The sequence below is a fragment of the Curcuma longa genome, chromosome 17 (genome assembly GCF_044706935.1).
Source record: "Curcuma longa cultivar G26 ecotype Majalengka, Jawa Barat chromosome 17, ITB_CL_G26_1.1, whole genome shotgun sequence".
Lineage (NCBI taxonomy): Eukaryota > Viridiplantae > Streptophyta > Magnoliopsida > Zingiberales > Zingiberaceae > Curcuma > Curcuma longa.
The window spans coordinates 4,376,538-4,396,367 of NC_133877.1; the positions used below are offsets into that span (position 1 = coordinate 4,376,538).

Genomic DNA, 19,830 nt, shown 5'->3' on the forward strand with positions numbered 1-19,830 from the left:
TTAATATATCTAGATAAAAATTAATATTTATTTATTATTATATTTGTGCAGGTAATAGTCAAATTTTGCAATATCATTAAATTGAAATAACACAGCATATAGATCAGGTTTTATTATTCGTTTAATTTTAAGTAATTTTATTTTGATAAAATAATAGAGACTTATATTTACTTTTTATTATTATTTGAATATAAATATGTTACTAATATTAAAAAAACAACTTAAAAATAATAAAATTTAAAATTTAAATACAAAATTAATTAAATTTTTACTAAAAAAAATGATAAATCCCAATCAGTCTGGACTTAATAATATCTTAATAAAAATTAAATAATTTAATAATTATATCAATGAAAAAATTATTATCAAAACTTGAATATAAATATTTAATTAATAATTTTTTATTTTAAAAAGTAAAAAAATTAAATTTTATATAAAAATTTATTTTTTTTAATTAATATTTTAATGTTTTTTTAAAATTTTTTAAAATTTATTATTGTCGATTTTAAATTTCAACGGAAAAGGATGAGAAATTTTTTTTAAAAAATATTAAAAACTTTTTAAAAAAAATTTTATCTAGGACTTCAGGGAATTTTGAGACGGCCCTGATGCCATGTGTCCGTCCTGCGGCGCGGCCCCCACTCAACCAGTTGAGACAAAGCGAGGAGACCGACCGACACAGCGCTGGTCAATCCCGACGCGTGGGGCGATGACTCGGTCGTCAGGCCGCGCGTAGTGGAGCATCGCGCTGGGTGTCCCGCCCCATGGCCCACGACGTTGAACGCCCATTCACCACTCTGCTCCTGTCTGCGCCCGACACGGCGTCGCCGCCTAGCTGAATCAGACAGGCAGTGGACGTCTCCTTCCACGCGCATTGAGCGATGCTTGGCGCGACTCCACGCGTCCCCAGTCAACTAATTATGGATTAGTGCGAAGAATATTTTGTTTAATAGATCTCACCTCATTGGTTGGTCCTGCGCACCCATCAATCCCCCACATTACGTTATGGCACGCATCACCTCATTAACTATTCCATAGCGATGCCCGGACAAAAAGCGAAGTTTCCCCTCACCTCACCGCACTGAAATGGTCACACCGCCGGCCACCACCACCACCACCTTCTTATACCAGGCTCCTCCCCCCGCGGCCTCCTCATCTGGACATGTGGAATGATCGAAGCGTGACAAGAGCAGAGCATGGAGAAGGCGAAGACATCCCCGAGCTGCGCGACATCCACCCACTGACCCCCCGCTCCCTCGCCAGCCGCGGCCGCCGGAGGGACCCCTGGGACGGCGCCGGAAGCCTCTCGGTGAGGACGAACGCCAGCTTGATCGACTCGACGACTATGACCAGGGAGCTCAGCGCCATGGTCGTCTCCGGCTCCAACGCGCAGCAGGTCAACGGAAGCGGTCATTATGGCAACGAGAGCAACGACAGAGGCGAAGATGTAGTAGGAGAGGAGGCGGCGGAGGTGTCGACGGAGACGAACCCGCTTGCCATCGTGCCCACCGACCCCATCGCGTCGCCGGGGCTTACGTCACCGCCCGGTGCGGGGGACGACGAGGGAGCGGGGGAGGTAGGGCTGCCGCCGGTGCACGTGGTGAGGAGGGAAGAGGTGGAGTCGAAGGTGGCGGCGTGGCAGACGGCGGAGGTGGCCAAGGTCAACAACAGGTACAAGCGCGAGGAGGTGATCATCAACGGGTGGGAGAGCGAGCAGGTGGAGAAAGCCACTGCTTGGCTGAAGAGAGTCGAGGTAATTTATAGTAATCCTAATCAAATCATAGATTCGCCATGGATTTTTAATCACTTGAGAGTTATAGAGATATAACAAATCGAAGGCATCATCAATCAAATCGTATCTGAATCAAAATGAATTACTCAATTTCCGTACTCATGTTCTCGGCGACAATTATGAACAGAGGAAGCTGGAAAAGCAGAGGGCGAAGGCGATGGAGAAGATGCAAAACGACATTGCGAAAGCACAGCAGAAGGCGGCGGAGAAGAAGGCGTCGGCGGAGGCGAAGAGGGGGACGAAGGTGGCGAGGGTGTTGGAACTGGCCAACTTCATGAGAGCCGTGGGCAGAGCTCCCTCCAAGCGCTCCTTCTTCTAGTTCCGATTATTCCAACAGCTGAAGTCTCCTCTTGTTTGGTAAAGGATTGAAACTTCACATGTACACACGTAGGTCAACTGGTGTAGTTATGAGCTTGTTTGCAGTGTTGTAATATAAATCCCATCGATATCTGTTTTGTCTGTGTGATTTGAATAAATTTGTTGCCTTCATCTTTGAGAAACTTGGATCAAACTTCTCGATTCGCTGTGATATCTTGCAACGAATTGTAACCGAAGAGAAACTGCCTTGCTAGCTAGTACTTTAGAACAACAAAGATTTTTTATTGCGACTATTACTGATGATGATCTCATCGGCAAACAATAATGCAATCTGAATTGGCTGCTTTAGAGGCCAACAATACATGGTCTCTCACACCTCTTCCACACCTGGAAAACAAGCTATCGGTTGTGGTTGGGTATACAAAATCAAACGTAAATCGAATGATTCCCGTGAACGCTATAAAGCACGGCTGCTAGCAAAAGGTTACATACAATTTGAAGGTGTCGATATCATGACACTTTTTCACCTACTGCTAAAATGGTTACAGTACAGTGTTATTAGATTTGGCAACTGTTCAAAATTGATGTCAGTCTTTCTCAGCTTGATGTCCATGATGCATTTCTTTGTAGCGATTTTTCATAAGTTTTTGGAGCATAATTGAATGGATTATGATAGGACAGATTTATTGAAATAGGTAAGAATCGAATCTTAACGAAACCAAAGCAATGTCCTCCTCCGTCGTGATCAATTGCAGCTTCTCGATTTAACTCTTCGCAAATGATCGTGAGATCGATCGGGTGAGACTACTAGAATGGTGTATTTCATTTTTTGTTGAAATAGTGACCTTTTAGAAGAACGACAAAGGAAGAACCTTATGTATCGCCTCAATAAGTCCTTAGGACATCTCCAATAGGAGTATTTGATGGGGATATTTAAAGAAATATCCCCATGTATCACATATCCCCTATTGGAGGGGATATTTGAGAGGTGATTAGAAATCACCGGGCAAAAAGTTTTGCTTAGTGATTTCAATTATTTTATTATAAAAAAATATATATAATAATTAAAATTAAATAAAAGAAAGATATTAGGCTAGGGAGGTTAGGGTAATATTTGTTATTGATTTATTATTATTATTATATTTTAAAAAAATTAATTAATTAATGGTTTAATTATTTACGTTGCCAACGTTCAATAAATTGAACGTTGCCAAATTGAGCGTTGCCAACGTTCAATTTTTGAAATGTTGGGCAACGTTCATTTTTCTTACTATATATATACTATATTTTTTTATCAATCTTTCATCACAAAAAATTCACTGCATACCAAAAATTTAAAGAGCGATGGATAAAAATTCTAGTCATTATTTTAAGGATTTGTTGGATTCTCCAAATGTCAACGAAAATTCAAGTGAAAAAAATTCTCGAGTTCGTCCTAATCTCCTCAATCCTCAATTTTCATTTCCCTCACAACACCCATATAATTTCCAACTTTTTCTATATCCACCACCATATTATCAAAATTTCTAAAGTTATTCAAAATTTTCAAGTAGCGACCATCGAGCTCCGTTTTATACATACCCCCGGAATATTGGCACAGTAGCCAATATTCTATGCAACCTCCATCTCATGGAATTAATCCGCTTCAATCACCGGGGATTCAATCAAATGAATCAAGAAGGGCTAGTGTTGATGCAAGTGACAGTGATAAAGGGATAAAAACGCCTCATGCAGTCTCTCATTTACAATTTCTTTCATTCTCAACAGAAATAGGGCTTGATAATATTATTCTCAATCAAACAACTGAGACGGGCAACGAATCGGATCGATGGAGACCATAGCAAGCGAACAATGTGGACAATAGCAAATGATAAACTCCTTGCAGCAGCCTACACAATTATGAGCGAAGATCCAGTAGTTGGTAATGGTCAGAAGAATGATTCTTTTTGAAAACGGGTGGTGACATACTACAATACCAATCGAGAGAAGAGAGCTAAAAAGAGAACTACGGATAAAGAAAAATCATATTGGGTTGCAGTGAAAAAGATCGTGAATAGATATAATGGAATCTACAATAAATGGTACAATGATCGACCAAGCGGATGGAGTGACAAAGATTTGATGTTGCGAGCACATGAAGAATACAAGAGTACTTTTAAATCTACTTTCCAATATGAACATATGTGGAGGATTGTGAAAGATAGTCCAGTGTACGCTCCTCAATCTTCAGGGCAACGGGCTACAAAGAAAGCAAGGACATCAGAATCATCAGGTGCACATACTGACTCTTCTAATCATAATACAACTATTGATGCAAATGATAGAGAAGTTCGATCTTGTCCGATGGGACAGAAGCTAGCAAAGAGGAAAGACAAAGAAAGAATGAGTCTAATTGATGAATTGAGTCAGGCTGTTTAACAATCAGTAGCACATTTGGAAGAATATAATAACAGTAAGAAAGTAGACCAACTCATCCAAGCACATCAACTCCTCGTAATGGACACACGAGGTATGACAGATGAACAACTTCATAACCATCTAACAATATGTGAGCAGTTGAAGAAAAGATTGAATATGTAGTAGTTTTGTTTATTTTAGTAACTTAATGTGATTTGTTATATCTATGTTTTATTAAGTTAATGTGATTTGTAATTAATATTTTCATGTCATGTGTTTTAGTAGTTATGTAATCCACTTTTCAATTATTAATATTATATATAAATTAGTTGTTATTAACTAGTCGTTAAAAATTAACTGTTGTAAACTAGTCATTACAAACTAACCATTACAAATTGGTCATTGCAAACTAGTCGTTACAAACTAATCACTACAAATTAGTCGTTATAAACTAGCCATTGCGAACTAGTCGTTACAAACTAACCATTATCAATTAACTGTTACAAATTAGCCATTACAAAATTGGTATAAAAGTAAGAGATGAAGCATTCACAATTATCCACACCATATCTATTCTCCTCTTTCTCCCACTAAAATCTTCCTCCCACTAAACTCTTCATTTGTTCCAATATGTCTCAAGATCCTAACCTTCCCAACATAGAAAGCATTCCCGAAGACACAACGAATCATTCTACATCAGATCCTGGGAAAGCGTTATTCATGATGGTGGTGCACAATCAACTTAGAGTGGTTGAATTTGTGCAAAATTATTATGGGAGTACACAAAGAAGAAGGTCGATTAACAGAGAACGTGTTGGACACACCCAACTTGTCAATGATTATTTCTCTACTGAGCCGGTGTACATTGATGACATGTTCCGACGACGATTTCGAATGAGAAAAGAGTTATTTTTGCGCATAGTCACTGATTTAGAAAATCATCCTAGTGGATATTTTAAATGGAGGGAAGATGCAACGAGGAGAAAAGGTTTATCACCGCTTCAAAAATGCACAACGGCTATTCGTCAATTGGCTTATGGAGGTTCCACCGACCAATTGGACAAGTACCTGTGGATGGGTGAAACAACTGCCCTCGAATGCTTGTCAAACTTTTATCAATGTGTGATGCAAATATATGGAGGTGAGTATTTAAGAAAATCCTATGCAACTGACATCGCTCGTTTGCTTGAAATGCATGAACACAGACACGATTTTACAGGGATGTTAGGAAGTCTTGATTGCAATATGCATTGGGTCTGACAAAATTGTCCAGTTGCATGGAGAGCACAGTACACACGAGGCGATCATAGTTACCCAACAATTGTGTTGGAGGCGATCGCATCTGTCGATTTGTGGATATGATATGCCTTTTTTTGGAGTTGTTGGGTCTCGTAATGGTATTGATGTGCTTAATGAATCGCCTATTTTTAATGACGTCTTGAAAGGAAATTCACCGGCGGTTAATTTTATTGTGAATGGTACACAATATACAAAAGGGTACTACATAATAGATGGTATATATCCAGAATGAGCCACTTTCGTCAAGAGTTTTTCTTGCCCCCAAGATTCGAAAAGAATGAAATTTAAGGAAAGACAAGAAGTTGCAAGAAAAGATGTTGAGCGGATATTTGGGGTGCTCCAAGCTCGTTGGGCAATTATAAGAAGTCTAGGGTGACATTGGTTCATGGATAAATGCAAAGAAATCATGTATACGTGCATTATTTTACATAACATGATTGTGGAAGATGAAGGTCATGCAATATCGAGTTGGGATCGCAAAGAACAAGATACTATCATGGCGAATCATCAACCACCAAATTTGCTGCATACATTCGAAGAAATTCTGAGTTACGTGATATTCAGGTGCATCATCAGCTTCGTCATGATTTGGTTGAACACATCTGGGAAACATGTTGCCGTGATGAGTGAAGAACTAATTTATCATCTATAAAATATTTAGTTCCTTCAATTTCGAATTTATGAAACATTTGTATTTGTGTATTGTACTATTTCTTTATACATTCTATATTATATTATTTCTAATTAAATAAAATAATATTATTAAATTAATTTTATTTAATATTAAATTAAACAATTAGAAACTATAAATAATTTTATTTAAATATAAATTAATAAAATAAAGATGGGACTTATAAATATTTAGTTATGATATTTGAAAGTAAGATAGTGATAATAAGTGGGATCCATAAATATTTGATTTGTAGTATATTTGATTGTGAAAGTTGGAATATTTAAGGAAAGAGATATTTGATTGAAGATGTGGACGTGAGGAGCACAAATATTTGGATGCCCTTATATAGATTAAAACTACAACTATTCAAGATGCTGGTTTTATTCAATCCAATGCATATTATTCTTGTTTACATGTATGAAAGGTAAATTATTTACTGTCTTATTACAAAAGTAGAATAGTGTGATTGTAGGAGTATAATCATTGAATTACAAGAGCAGAATTATTCATTAATAATATGTTGTACCTTTATAATTATTATCAATTTTCTACTTTTATTTTACAGTGTGGGAGGTAAATATATGCTCACAAATATAATAGTCAATTTAGATTGAGCTCGTTGTGTTAGTCTATCCCGTCAAACAATTTAAATGAGTTGGGTTGAAATTTTATTAACTCATTTTAAGATGAGTTCAAATGGATTGATTCGTCTAAGTCCGTGACCCGTATAAGTTGGTCCGTGACGGATTTGGATTGACCCGTAAATTGAAAAAGTTTATTTATTTATTTAAAATTTTAAAAATTAAAATAGAAAATTCAATGGATCAGTCGATTTGTTTCATCTATATCACAATTTAAGTTTAAAAATTTTAACTTAATAAATTTAAATTATAATCTAAATTTAAAAATTTTAAGATTTTTTTATTTTTTAGTAGTCCTATGAATTAATTCGTTTAATTTAGAAAATTAAAAATTTACTAATTTGTTAAGTTAATGGGCCGGTCGGTCAGATTGATCTGCCTCCCGTAGATTGGTCCACTTGACAGCTGACTCCCATGACACTGAGTGGGACAGTGGGTGCCCTACGCAGGCGTATGTGTGCGCTCCTCGAACGACGGCGGCAGGCGGAGCGAAAGGATTTAAAACAGCCATGGCTGGTGCGCACATCCTCCTTTCTTCTCCGATCTAACCCTACCGCTTCACCTCTCGATGCCATCACATCTTCATCGCAGAAAGTCTCCTGCTCGATGAGTTCCTCGCCGCCGCCGTAGACGCCGCTAAAATCGCTGGAGAGGTGCTCGATCCGACGACTTCACCAACATATAGCCGAATTTTTGTGACTTTGTGCGTATTCCTCTCTAATCTGAATCCTCATCAGGTCATCCGTAAGGCGTTCTACCAGACGAAACGCCCGGAGCTCAAAGGGCAGGTGCCGCTTCCCTTCTCCCTCATTATGAGACGGAACCCTATCGAATTTGTTATGGCATTGGGTGCTGCAATTGGTAGAAAATTAGCTAATGAAATTTATCGATTTAACTCTCAATCCTCACCCCTGATACAAGCAGTCTTACATCAGTTGTGACCCCTATGCAACTCCTAAATGATTGTGTCGCCCTTGGCGATGGGAACTTGATCGAAAGTCCTCCAGCATCAGTGTATTCTTTATGCTATGTTAATAAAGATATGGTCTTCCTTTGCACCTTTCCAGGCTCAGATCTTAGCTTGGCTAATACATCAAGCTAACATCAAATGTGAATTGTGTTGATTGAGAGGGCCTTACCATATCAAACATTTAGACCAGGCTGTGAACATCTTAAAACTTAGGCACCTATTTGTAGAATGCGTGCTAACCAAAGACGCCTGAGTGGATGATTGCAACAATTTTCAAAACTCCTTTAGAAGATTGTCGTAATTTGCTCTTTAATGGAGCTTACTAATTCCAGCATCAGAAATTTTGCGTCTTTGCTCTTTAATGGAGTTTATTAATTCCAGCATTGGAAATCTAGTGGCTTGCTTCCCGTCACGACTATGCAGGTTTGATACTCCATTATCTGGTAAGAGTGTAATCTGAGAACCTTCAACAGTAGGAGACCCCAATCCATCTTCAAGTGATAAATACATGGGTCCCCGAGCACCAGAAAATTGCAGACAATAATACTATCGTTTATGTTATGGGCTTGGCTCGAGTTTCACAAGCTCCTAGTAACTAGTTTAGATCAACTGATTTCTTCTGCCCCCTGCTCTTGTCAGAGTATGTTTGTAGACTCCTGACCTTGCATGTTTAAAAAAACAAAAACAAAAAAGAACGATCCTTCTCTCTAATGGAGAGTGGAAACTTATATAGATGATTTAACTTTCTCGGTTTAGACCTGAAATGAAAGATAGGAATAAGCTGTTGGTCTTATTGGTTCTTGCATGAAACAAAATGCATAAAATACAATTAACGAACTAGACAATATTTGCAGGTGGATTTGGTAACTGAAACTGATAAGGCTTGTGAAGAACTTGTCTTCAACCACCTCAAACACAGTTTCCCTAATCACAAGGTACACACTCTTTGTCCTAATTTCATTTGGCAATCTTTTTTTTTCCCTATTGAATTCAACCCTTTATTTCACATGCTATCTTTGCCTTTGTACAGTTCATTGGTGAAGAAACAGCTGCTGCTTTTGGTACCGATGAACTGACTGCGGAGCCCACATGGATCATTGATCCAATCGATGGCACCATTAATTTTGTCCATGGGTAAAAAATGAAGCATCTCTTCTTCTGAAAAATCCATCTATAACTATGTTGTGATTGAGATAGCATCTATCTCCCTTTGTCCCTTTGTTTTAAGTATTGTGCAGTAATTATCAGTATCTGCAGGTTCCCATTTGTTTGCATATCTATTGGCCTTACCATTGAGAAGATACCTGTTGTTGGTGTTGTTTACAACCCAATAATGGGCGAGGTCAGTATGTCTTTGAGCATAAATTGATCCCCCTGAATTGGCAGAAAGAAAGAATTTTTTTTTCTTCATTATTTGCCTGTGGCTTGTATGTTCGTGCTGTTTAAACTTAAAAAATATCATCACTAGATCATGATGCTTGCCAAAGAGATTAATTGCCATCATGATACTTGCCAAAGAGATTATTTGTGTTAATGTTCTAAACACTGTACAGTATATGTTCATGTTTCACTCTCAAAAAAGTTATTCTGTTTATGCTTCTCTTTGAAAGAGAAGTGGCCATATATTCAATTTTTTTTGTTTGCTTGAAATAACCCTGTCAGGCTATATCAATTTACAAAATTTAGATGATCTCTCGAGGTTAATATGTCAACCTTCGCCAAATGTGGCACAATTTTATTTTTTCAATACAATTACTTTTACTATTCCCGAGCCTGCCAGCCTGTTGATATCATACACGTAAGTTAGATTCATCACAAATTTGCATATTGATGGCCCCTCCACGGCAAACATATGCAGTTGCTACTATATAATATTCAGACTTCTTTTATCTAATAAATGCAGCTGTTTACTGGGGTCCATGGGCAAGGTGCTTTCTTAAATGGAAATCCTATAAAAGGTAATGCATTCTCTTGGCATGAAAACCGATTTTTTGTTTTTTAGCATTTCATCATGAAACTTCTTCTTTGCTTTCATTAACGAATGCCATAGCATCAAAATCAATATGCCACGTTCACAAATTCTAGTTACTCAGCTAAAGGATCATAAATTTTACAGCTTCATCTCAAACTCAACTTATTTCTGCCCTTCTGGTGACAGAGGTATGCCATGCTTGTATAATCTCATTCTTATGGTTTCCATGACTATTACGTAAGACATTATTTTCATCATTCATGTTAAATTGTCTATTATTCTCTTCCACAGTTCTATCTTTGAGACAATTTTCATGTGCACTGACACTAGCTCCACGTGTCCAATTCTAATTTGTAAAGGATGTTTGGTTGCTAAATATCTTTCTCAAACCTTTCTTTCTTGTTAAAATGTTGATAGTTGGACTCACGACTAGTATCTGAAACTATGGATATAGATATAATGGAGATTCCCTCTCAAGTAGCTAAACCTCCTATATATAACATTATTGCACTCCATATTTTAAGTAGAACTGAGTTGAGGCTAGACATAGATGTTCAATTTATTCACATTTTTACTCTCATTACATCGACAATACTGGTTGAACAGGATACTACAGAGCGTGATAAACCTGCTGTAGATGCAATAACAAACAGAATCAGTAACTTGCTTTATAAGGTAAACTTTAATTACTATTCGTACATTATTACACCTCATACTGAGAGTTTGCTGACTCTTCTTCTTAATGTATCAGGTGAGATCTGTTAGGATGAGCGGTTCACTTGCATTAGACCTTTGTGGCATTGCGTGTGGGAGGTTTGATCTATGCTACCATATAGGATTTGGTGGTCCATGGTAGCAATTTCAGTTCGTTAATACAATATAATATTACGGTGCCAATTAAAAAAAAACACCGTACCTGATGTCTAATCAGTTCAATTAATGTTATCCTCAGGGATGTGGCAGCTGCTGCTGTAATTATTGGTGAAGCTGGAGGACTAGTCTTTGACCCGTAAGCAATTCAAGCACTCGTATGGGTTTTTTATCTGCCAACTTGGTCAGCTTTCTTGAGTGTCTCCTTTTATGGATGGTTCAGGTCCGGTGGGGACTTGGACATCATGTCTCACAGAGTGGCAGCATCAAATGCCCATCTGAAGGATGCGTTGGTTGATGCACTGAAGGGATCCGTGTAGAATCAACTTTCAGAAGAGGGTAGAACTCAAAACTAAATCATGCTACAACTGTTGTTACTGCCTTACTGAAGCTGTTCTTTAGTACTCGATCATATCTGTTGGTTTGGATGTTGCCGTGTCTTTGCTGTCGAGGCACTGAAATATTGTAGCCCAAATTCGGTAAAATTTGCTAGCCGAGATCCTGAGTTGATGTATTCTTAATTTACGATTATTTGTGCCATGTATTTGTGACTGAGGGCTGCGCACGTGATCGGCCTTGAGGTCAAATTCTGAAATTCCATTTCTGCCCTCAATCGGTTGCCCAATTCATAAGATGAAATTTAAGGGGCGATTTGGGAACACGATCCCCGATGTGCTTCTATTTATCGCCGACCCCTCGATCTCGCATGCGTTCGCTAGTTGCGGCTTCTGATAGATGGCCATCCAGTCGACGGTGGTGGGAGCGGTGGTGGCGTACCGGCTCCACCTGGCCGTCGCCACCGCCCTGGCCGCCGCGGCCTTCTCCATCGCAAGCGTCGGCCCCAGCTTCGCTACCCTCGCTGGCTTCTTCTGGCCCCTCCTCGTCTCCACCGCCGCTTTACTCGGCGCCGTCGCGATCCTACTCCGGATCTCGCCGCTCCCGGGGGAGGCCTCCGGGGAGGGCCTTGTCGACTTCGTCACCGGCTGCGCGGAGGTCTCTCAGCTTGCTGCGAGTGAGAGCTGCCACCACGAGGCCGACCCGGAGCCGTGCGATGAGGAGAGAGGAGGAGGAGGCGGAGGTGGAGCGCCCAAGTAGCAGCAGCGAGGGAGTCGGAGACGATGAGGCAAGCTTTCAGATGCTCCGCAGGAACGGTTAGTGTGAGTAGCTCCGCATACGTTTAGCGATGAGATTGGACGACGTGCGCCTTTGTCAGGAGGCAGGATCAGAGTCGAGCGTGTGTCATGTAGAGTAACTTACCAGCGTCGTAGTCAAGGAATGGATGGTCTTGGAATAACCTGTAAACGCTTCAGTTTTTTATTCCATTTCCTTTCTCAAAGTTCGACACTTGATTTTTGGAATATTTAGTCAATTTTTTTATTAAAAAAATTACAATATTTTCCATTAATAAATTGAAAAGGATGTCTCTGTGATAGTTAGGGTGCTCTCCTGATTTTTTTTTCATCTCGAAAAATGCCTATGTATTGCTGGGGGCAATTATTTAGAAGTATATTTCTTGTCCTTCCTATATGATAGAAAAGGATTACGTCTGGGCTGACCGTTGTATGTACTTTTTGATAGTAAATCTGATGGTCTAAAAAATTTCTTCTACATGGAATCTGTCATCTTAATGATCTTATACGATTGGTAATTGAGGTTTATCAATTTGAAGAGATAAATCGAGTAACTGTATTTTTGATTATGATGCAGAAGAGTATTGTAGGATTAAATCGGTCGAACTCTTGCCCTATTCTACAACTCTACTGCATTATAACCAATTTTATATGATAGAAAAGGTAGTGATCTAAACCAATATTAGGATAGTAAATCTCAAGTTTGTAAAGCACTATCCTGAATCAATATTATTTGGGATCGTAAATCCTAAGTTTGTAAAGCCCTATTGTCGTCGTTGAGTACGACTTAATTTATGCTTTGTTTCGATGGAGTGAGGTTCATTAACGGCAGAGAAAACAAATTATTTATATTATCTTTATTTGAAAAAGAAAAGGTTGATTAATTTAATATGCTATTCTATTTGAGAAGGAAAAAAAGATAAATAAAAATTAAATTTATAAAATTATAAAAATATTTTTATTTTTTATCTTATACATTGATTTGATTTTTTTATAATATTAATATTTATTTTATAAATATAAATTAAATATTTTTAATAAAAAATAATTTTCTTATATTATCATTTAAATTAGTTATATTTTGAATAAAAAAATTAATTTATTTATAAATAATTATTTTCCTATTCAATAATATTTATTGAATTTAAATACGAAGTTACACTTTGAATTAATTTACATATAAAATATTCTGAATTTCTTGAAAATTTAGATCCCTCACTTTATTTAACAACTAAAAAAGTGAATTAAAAAATACACTATCTTAAAAGTAATATTCATTCTACCATAATAAAAACAAAATATATTCAATCATCAAGTAAAAAATTTTACATTAAATAATAATAATCTAATAGATATTTAAAATCATCCAAACGCATAGCATCCAAATACCTAATACATACCATCCAAATATAATCATTCAATTATATATCACATAACAAATAATAAACTAATTATGCGATGGATTCTCTTCATCCATCATTTGAAATAATAAAATTTTACGATATTCATAAGGACATCCAAGTAAAGCTCTCATGTCGAATAAGATACAAATAGTCACGGGGGAGCCAGGTATTATTCTACTTGGGCTCTAGCCCGGGGACCCAAAAGGGTTAAAGAGGAATTATAGTTTAAGTTTACTATAGACAAAATAAAAAATTTATGTGAAAGAGGAAGATAGCCCGGGGGACTTTCGATCAGCTTGAGATTAGCCTGGAGACTACAAAATTCCTAGCTCTGTCATTGGATGTAGAAATTTCATATTGCTCAACACCTAATTGATTAAACAAACTCTACACTTCATTATGAGAAATAAGAAGTAATCATTTTAGAGGTTGAACTTATAATAACTTAAATTACTTGTTCAATTGCATTGTTTATATTATCATCGTCAACTTTACCTTTCGTTGCCCTCTCATTTTTAAATGATACTCCAATAAAAGAGTTAATTTGATATTTAATTGGTTCAAAATTAGGAGTTGAAATTTGAGCATCCTCATTAATCATCTTGAATTGACTTAAAGTTAATCTTGTGGGAATTCAAGACCTATCATTCACCTCACTATGCACCTTTTGCCTATGTACTTGAATTTCTCTCTCCATATTCGTGGAGCCGACTCTAACACGTTGTTTGGACGTGGTGAGAGAAGGTGGAAGGAGAAGGAAAGAAAAGATAGAGGAAGTAAAATATTTATTTTTTCCTTATTTGGAAGGGATAGAATATTCATTAATGTAATATGTGTTATTTTATTTGGGAAGGAAGAAAGGGGAATGAAGGTTAAATATATAAAATTATAAAAATACCTTACTTCTTAAAAAAGACAATGCATGTAAAGGCTGATGAAAAACTATAAAATTCTATCAATATTGTACGTAGAAGCTGGGATATAGAAAGTTATAAAATAGACAACGCATGCTCTTTGGATAAATCCATATCGTTGGAGAAGAAGATCAGGGTTATTTATTTTTGTCCTTTTAAGTCTTGTCCTCGAAAAGATTTGCGATGATGGTCAACATCGACGTCGTGGAGTGCAAGTGATTGAACACTGAACGATAACAACATGCATTGTATGAGGAGCGACAACACACAAAGATAAAATATCTAAATAGATAAATTAATTTAAGAATTAATATTTTAAAATAGAGATAAAATTAAAATAAAATATTTTAAGTTGTTTCCCTTTCCTTACATTCCATATCGAAATATATAAAATTATAACGATTCATAAATATACAAAAGTAAAACTTATCTTTTTTTTCCCCTTTCTTACTTTCCATATCAAAATATATAAAATTATAACAATTCATAAATATACCAGAGTGAAATTTACCATTTTCTCCCTATCCCTACTTAAGTCACTCCATCCTAAGCATGCAAGAGTGTATATATGCTAGGTTGGCGGTTCCAGCCCCCACGGGTGGGGTCAGCTGGTCAGGGCGCGGATGCTTGCAGATGAAGGTGTGCGGTTAGGCTCATGGTTGCATTTGCCATAGTGTCGGACCTAGAGGGCCGGGGTAGGGGGGTTGATTGGCGGCCCTAGAGTGGTTCCAACCTTTGCAGAGAAGAGTGTATAAAATTATTTACCCTACCCTCTCCCCCTCACCTCCTCCCAAGCACCTTCCCTTCGCCCCTAGTGTGACCTTGGAATATGTTCTTTCTACAGCGTTCTCCGCTCGTCCCCTTCTTCTTCCCTCTCTTCTCGTTTTTGAGATGCGCTTCTATTGCCAACTTTTGATCTCGGTTGGCGATCCGATCAACGGAATACCGGAACACAAAAAAGTCGTTTTTCTTTCTAACCTTGTTTTTAGTGATTTCACGACTAAATTGATTTCTCTAGAGTTTGCTTAAGATGCAATACTTGAGGAATTCGATAGCGAAGCATTTGCGTCTGAGCTGCTCATCACCCAGGCTACCGGAGTTCCTAGCAACAGGAAGATCACTCGAGGCACCGGGGAGGCTTTTTTGCGCGTCGTCCACCTCGGTGGATCTCACAAATCGCTTGCTTGAGGTGGTCAAGAAGTTTGACAGGATCGACGCAAACAAGGTAAATCGCTGCCATACCTAGATATGCGATTTGGAATCACCATCGTGATGCAATCAAGGATGATTAGATCCCTTTGTTTGATATGCTTTACGATGCTAGTTTTGACTTATCAATGTATTTTGGTTTCAACATGTTAAGCACAAATCACCTCATGACCATGATTTGCAATTGTCAATCCTGGAAATGCTGACCAACTAATCCAATTGGTTGTCATTCTTAATTTTGTTTCTGCCATTGTTTTGCGTTGTCAATTAAGTTGACTGTGAAGGTTAACATATACTACAAATCCTACTGCTTGTTTGCTTTGTTTCAGTGGAAGAACCATGATTTTAATATCTTTTCAACTCGTTTCTAGTTGGTCTTCAGTAATGGAAAACTCACCGTCGATTGTTTTCTCATAGAGTACTGCAACTAGCATGTGATTTATATTTCTATTCTACGTATTTTTTTCTTTTGCTTCAAATGGATAAAATGTGATTATTTCTCTCCCTGGGTATTAAAACAGAATCAACTGGCTTGATATTGTGGATTTTCACCAAACATATGTGATTTCTGAGTTCTTGCATCTGTTTCATCAGTTGTATATGCACATCTCAAGTTCCTAACTCTACAAGTGTGCTTGGTTTCGGAATCTTATTTTGATCGTCGATGTCTTTGGTTATTTTAATTTTGTTAACATTGCCTGGCCTTTTGACACTAAATTGGTAATCACGTTACCACAAAACATAATAATGTATTGTCCACAAAAATGAGGACAATATTACATTCCATCTAGCTTTGGAATGTTTTTTTAAAGACAATTTTCCTCTCGTGTATTATATCGATACAGAAGATGTTATAACATAATATAGCATCTATGATTAAACTTGCCAATGTTTCTTTCTAGCCGGATAAAAAGTGTTAGACCCTGACTGCCAGTGGAAAATGATATTAAAAAAACCTTATTAGTTTGATTTTAATTGTGTCTAGTGATATAGTCATACACGGGGTTCAAAATCTAAATAGTTGAAACTTGCTAGTTGTATATCATCTTAGTCTATTTTCTCTTAACAGTAGCCTCAATTTTTTTTTCCTATTTACTCTCTCCTCGTAACTCTGCAGATTCATTGCTACTGCTTCATATCTATTGAAACCCTTTTATGTGTTGTTCTTTATTGTCGAACACTTTGAAACTCATACTTTGAAGTTTTGACGCATTGACACATGAAGTATGGTTGGGCATACTTAAATCTTATAATATTTACTTTTTAACCCAATGGTTCCAAAATCACTCAAGACTCTGGAAGTCTCTTTGCTTTTCTCTTATGGACGGTAGCATTGACTTGTAGTTCACACTTCACTACCTTTAGCATGATTAAAGTAAAATCAAACTATTGAAGTGTGCATGATATTATTGGTTTGTAATTGATATTTCGCTACCTATATCATGGATAAAGCAAAATGACATTATTGAAGAGGTATGACTTGTATACTTTCACTATGATAAAGGTAGTGAAATATGAATTAGGTGTTTACCAAATGATGTCCTATTAAGAGGTAGTGAAATCATGACCAAATGGAATCCTATTACTTAGTTTTTAGTAAATCACGTCAGTCATTTTTTCTTGTTTTAGTGTTCAATTTCAGAAATTCCTTCCTAATTTACTCTGGTGAATTTTGACAAGTTGAACTGCAAATCAACTTCTAGCATATGAGTTTTCTCAAATCAGAATCATTTTGCATCTAACATGTGAAGATACGATGTGGGGGAAAAAGGCTAAATAATACATCAATGCATATGGTTAATTAACATAGGAAATCTTTGCAGGTGACAGAAAAGGCCGACTTCAGAAAGGACCTTAATCTAGACAGCTTGGACAGGGTTGAGCTGGTTATGGCCATCGAGCAGGAGTTTTCCATTGAAATTCCAGATGAAAAGGCAGATAAACTTGCTTGCTGTGCCGATGTGGTCAAATACATATCTGAAACTACGCAAGTGGAGAAATACAATTCCTGAGAGACGACCACTCTGACACTACAGTCCTGGAAAACATTTTCGAGCACACATGGCTGCATCTTTGGCCATCACTTCTGTTTTATTGTTTCTGCGATTCTGAGTGTCTGAAATAAAATGGAACTTTGTTTCCTTTGGAACACTGCACCTGAAGTCTTGTCACTTTTTAAAAATGGCTCAAGGCTTTGAATTTTGCTTGCAACGCAGTCATGTTGTTCTATTTGTTCCTTTTGGTACCTTTGATCTACTTGTTGTGGATATTGGGCCTTAAAGAATCAATATAATTTGGTGAAAAATGAGGTGTCATCAATCAATGAGAGTCAAAATTGATTTTAAAATTGAAATTTACGTTTTGTGTAGATATATCTAGATTATTAATTTATTTAAAATCGATTAAGGATGAATGTAAAATTAATTGTTTAAAATAAATCCATGATAGCATTAATTGTTAATTAATGTTATAGAAGAAGTGCATGGGAATAATTTCACATTGATAAAATTTGATGAGTTTTTTTTTTTATAATGTTGTTGTGTTAATGAAGTTAATATAAAAATCTTATGTGCTCTCTTCTCATGTTGTTGTGTTAATGAAGTTAATACAAAAATCTCATGTGTTCTCTTTTCACGAGCATTTTTCATGAGCATTAGGGAGATGAAAGGGATAAAAACTATGGGTGTGAATTATAATTTTTGAAACTGAGGAATAAAAATGAAATATTGGTAAAATCTGGGGGCGAACTCAAAATTTCCCCGGCTAAATGTTAATGTTTTTCGATAAGCTCAACCAACACTTGTGGCCCCCCTCTAAGCCAACGGCCGAGATAAAGGATGACGCGATCCTTCGGACGGTCGATGCGATTCAGCACGGACCAATCTTATCGACAAACAAACGGCCATCCTTGGGACACGTGTCCATTCCGATGCGATAACAGGATCAAAGATCCGACGAACGCGGTATCCCCTTACGCTTCTTTTTCTCCCTTCACCGGCGGGCGTTTCCATCGATCGCCTGTAGAGCTCGACGAGGGTATCTAGGGTTCATCCGGCGGCGCTCCACTGGCTCTCGTTGTCGGCTTGCTGTTCTTTACCCTCTAACCGCGCTCTTATTCCTCCGCCTCGATTGAGCGGATTCTGACGGAGATGGCGGCGTTTGCGTCAATTCCATTCTGTTGATCGTGATTTACCAGCGAGAAAAAGTCAAAGTTTCATCCCTATTTCGGTCCCTGATTCTTGGTATAACGTGGAATCAGGACTCGCGTCTTTGAATCAAGGATCCATCTCGGTCGAGTAGTCCGCCGGAATTTGGGATTTCAAGGAGATATCTCGCGTGGTTTTGTGGGTTAAAGTTGCGATTTTTGGTGGGTTTTCGATGGCTGATTCGGATAACGAATCCGGAGGGCACAACCACGGCCACTCGGGGGCAGGAGCGATAGGGGAGCTGTCGTCGCCGAAGGAGCAGGATCGCTTCCTGCCCATCGCCAACGTTAGCCGCATCATGAAGAAGGCGCTCCCGGCGAACGCCAAGATCTCCAAGGACGCCAAGGAGACGGTGCAGGAGTGCGTGTCGGAGTTCATCAGCTTCATCACGGGGGAGGCCTCCGACAAGTGCCAGCGCGAGAAGCGCAAGACCATCAACGGCGACGACCTCCTCTGGGCCATGACCACCCTCGGCTTCGAGGAGTACGTCGAGCCCCTCAAGGTCTACCTGCAGCGTTTCCGCGAAACGGAGGGTGAGAAGGGAGGCGGCGGTCCCTCCTCGTCCTCGTCATCGCAGCACCAGCAAATGGACTCCGTCGCCGCCTCTATGGGCATCGGGACCAATATGGCCGGCTACCCTGCGGGCGCGTCGGCCATGTACGGTGGCGGAATGACGATGATGATGGGGCAGCAGATGTACGCCCCACAGTCCTCATCCTCGCCGTACCATCTTCCTCAGATGACCATGTCGGAAAAGAACAGCACGGGGAGCAGTGGCGGCTTCGACGGCGCCGGTTTGAACTCGTCCTCCTCCAAGCCGGGATATAAATAGCAGGTTCTAACTACGTAGGAGCAACAGATTGTTCACTTGTGAAACCAATCGGATGGATTTGGCAGTGCAGTTCTTGTTTTCCAGGAAGTTGAAAATTTGCACACCTTTTTTTTTTCCTGCAAGAAACTGCTTTTCTTCCCCTTCTCAGCTTGTTCGGAATTAAAATTTCAGACTATTATTAAATATTTTTGGTTTCTCCATGAA

The 19,830-nt window shown here is 38.3% G+C and overlaps 4 protein-coding genes and 2 pseudogenes across 4 annotated transcripts; all 6 read left to right on the forward strand.

The window, feature by feature from the left end:
- Nucleotides 1–981: 981 nt before the first annotated feature.
- LOC141811820 (remorin 4.1-like) lies at nt 982–2,281 on the forward strand. Its single transcript, XM_074699878.1, has 2 exons — nt 982–1,753; nt 1,920–2,281. The coding sequence occupies exons 1-2, from the start codon at nt 1,163–1,165 to the stop codon at nt 2,109–2,111; spliced, it is 783 nt and encodes a 260-aa protein (XP_074555979.1). The 5' UTR covers nt 982–1,162; the 3' UTR covers nt 2,112–2,281.
- Nucleotides 2,282–5,137: 2,856 nt separating this feature from the next.
- On the forward strand, nt 5,138–6,436 carry LOC141811562 (uncharacterized; annotated as a pseudogene).
- A 1,128-nt stretch (nt 6,437–7,564) lies between these two features.
- On the forward strand, nt 7,565–11,453 carry LOC141811976 (inositol-phosphate phosphatase-like). The gene is made up of 12 exons (XM_074700058.1): nt 7,565–7,636; nt 7,712–7,773; nt 7,858–7,908; nt 8,945–9,025; nt 9,121–9,224; nt 9,348–9,432; nt 9,994–10,048; nt 10,207–10,250; nt 10,669–10,737; nt 10,814–10,914; nt 11,015–11,071; nt 11,156–11,453. The coding sequence occupies exons 1-12, from the start codon at nt 7,630–7,632 to the stop codon at nt 11,250–11,252; spliced, it is 813 nt and encodes a 270-aa protein (XP_074556159.1). The 5' UTR covers nt 7,565–7,629; the 3' UTR covers nt 11,253–11,453.
- A 179-nt stretch (nt 11,454–11,632) lies between these two features.
- On the forward strand, nt 11,633–12,268 carry LOC141811978 (uncharacterized; annotated as a pseudogene).
- A 2,910-nt stretch (nt 12,269–15,178) lies between these two features.
- LOC141811979 (uncharacterized) lies at nt 15,179–17,799 on the forward strand. The gene is made up of 2 exons (XM_074700060.1): nt 15,179–15,604; nt 17,412–17,799. Exons 1-2 carry the CDS (start codon nt 15,410–15,412, stop codon nt 17,598–17,600), a joined length of 384 nt encoding a protein of 127 aa, XP_074556161.1. The 5' UTR covers nt 15,179–15,409; the 3' UTR covers nt 17,601–17,799.
- A 769-nt stretch (nt 17,800–18,568) lies between these two features.
- Nucleotides 18,569–19,830, forward strand: LOC141811977 (nuclear transcription factor Y subunit B-3-like). The gene has a single exon (XM_074700059.1). The coding sequence runs from the start codon at nt 18,967–18,969 to the stop codon at nt 19,624–19,626; it is 660 nt and encodes a 219-aa protein (XP_074556160.1). The 5' UTR covers nt 18,569–18,966; the 3' UTR covers nt 19,627–19,830.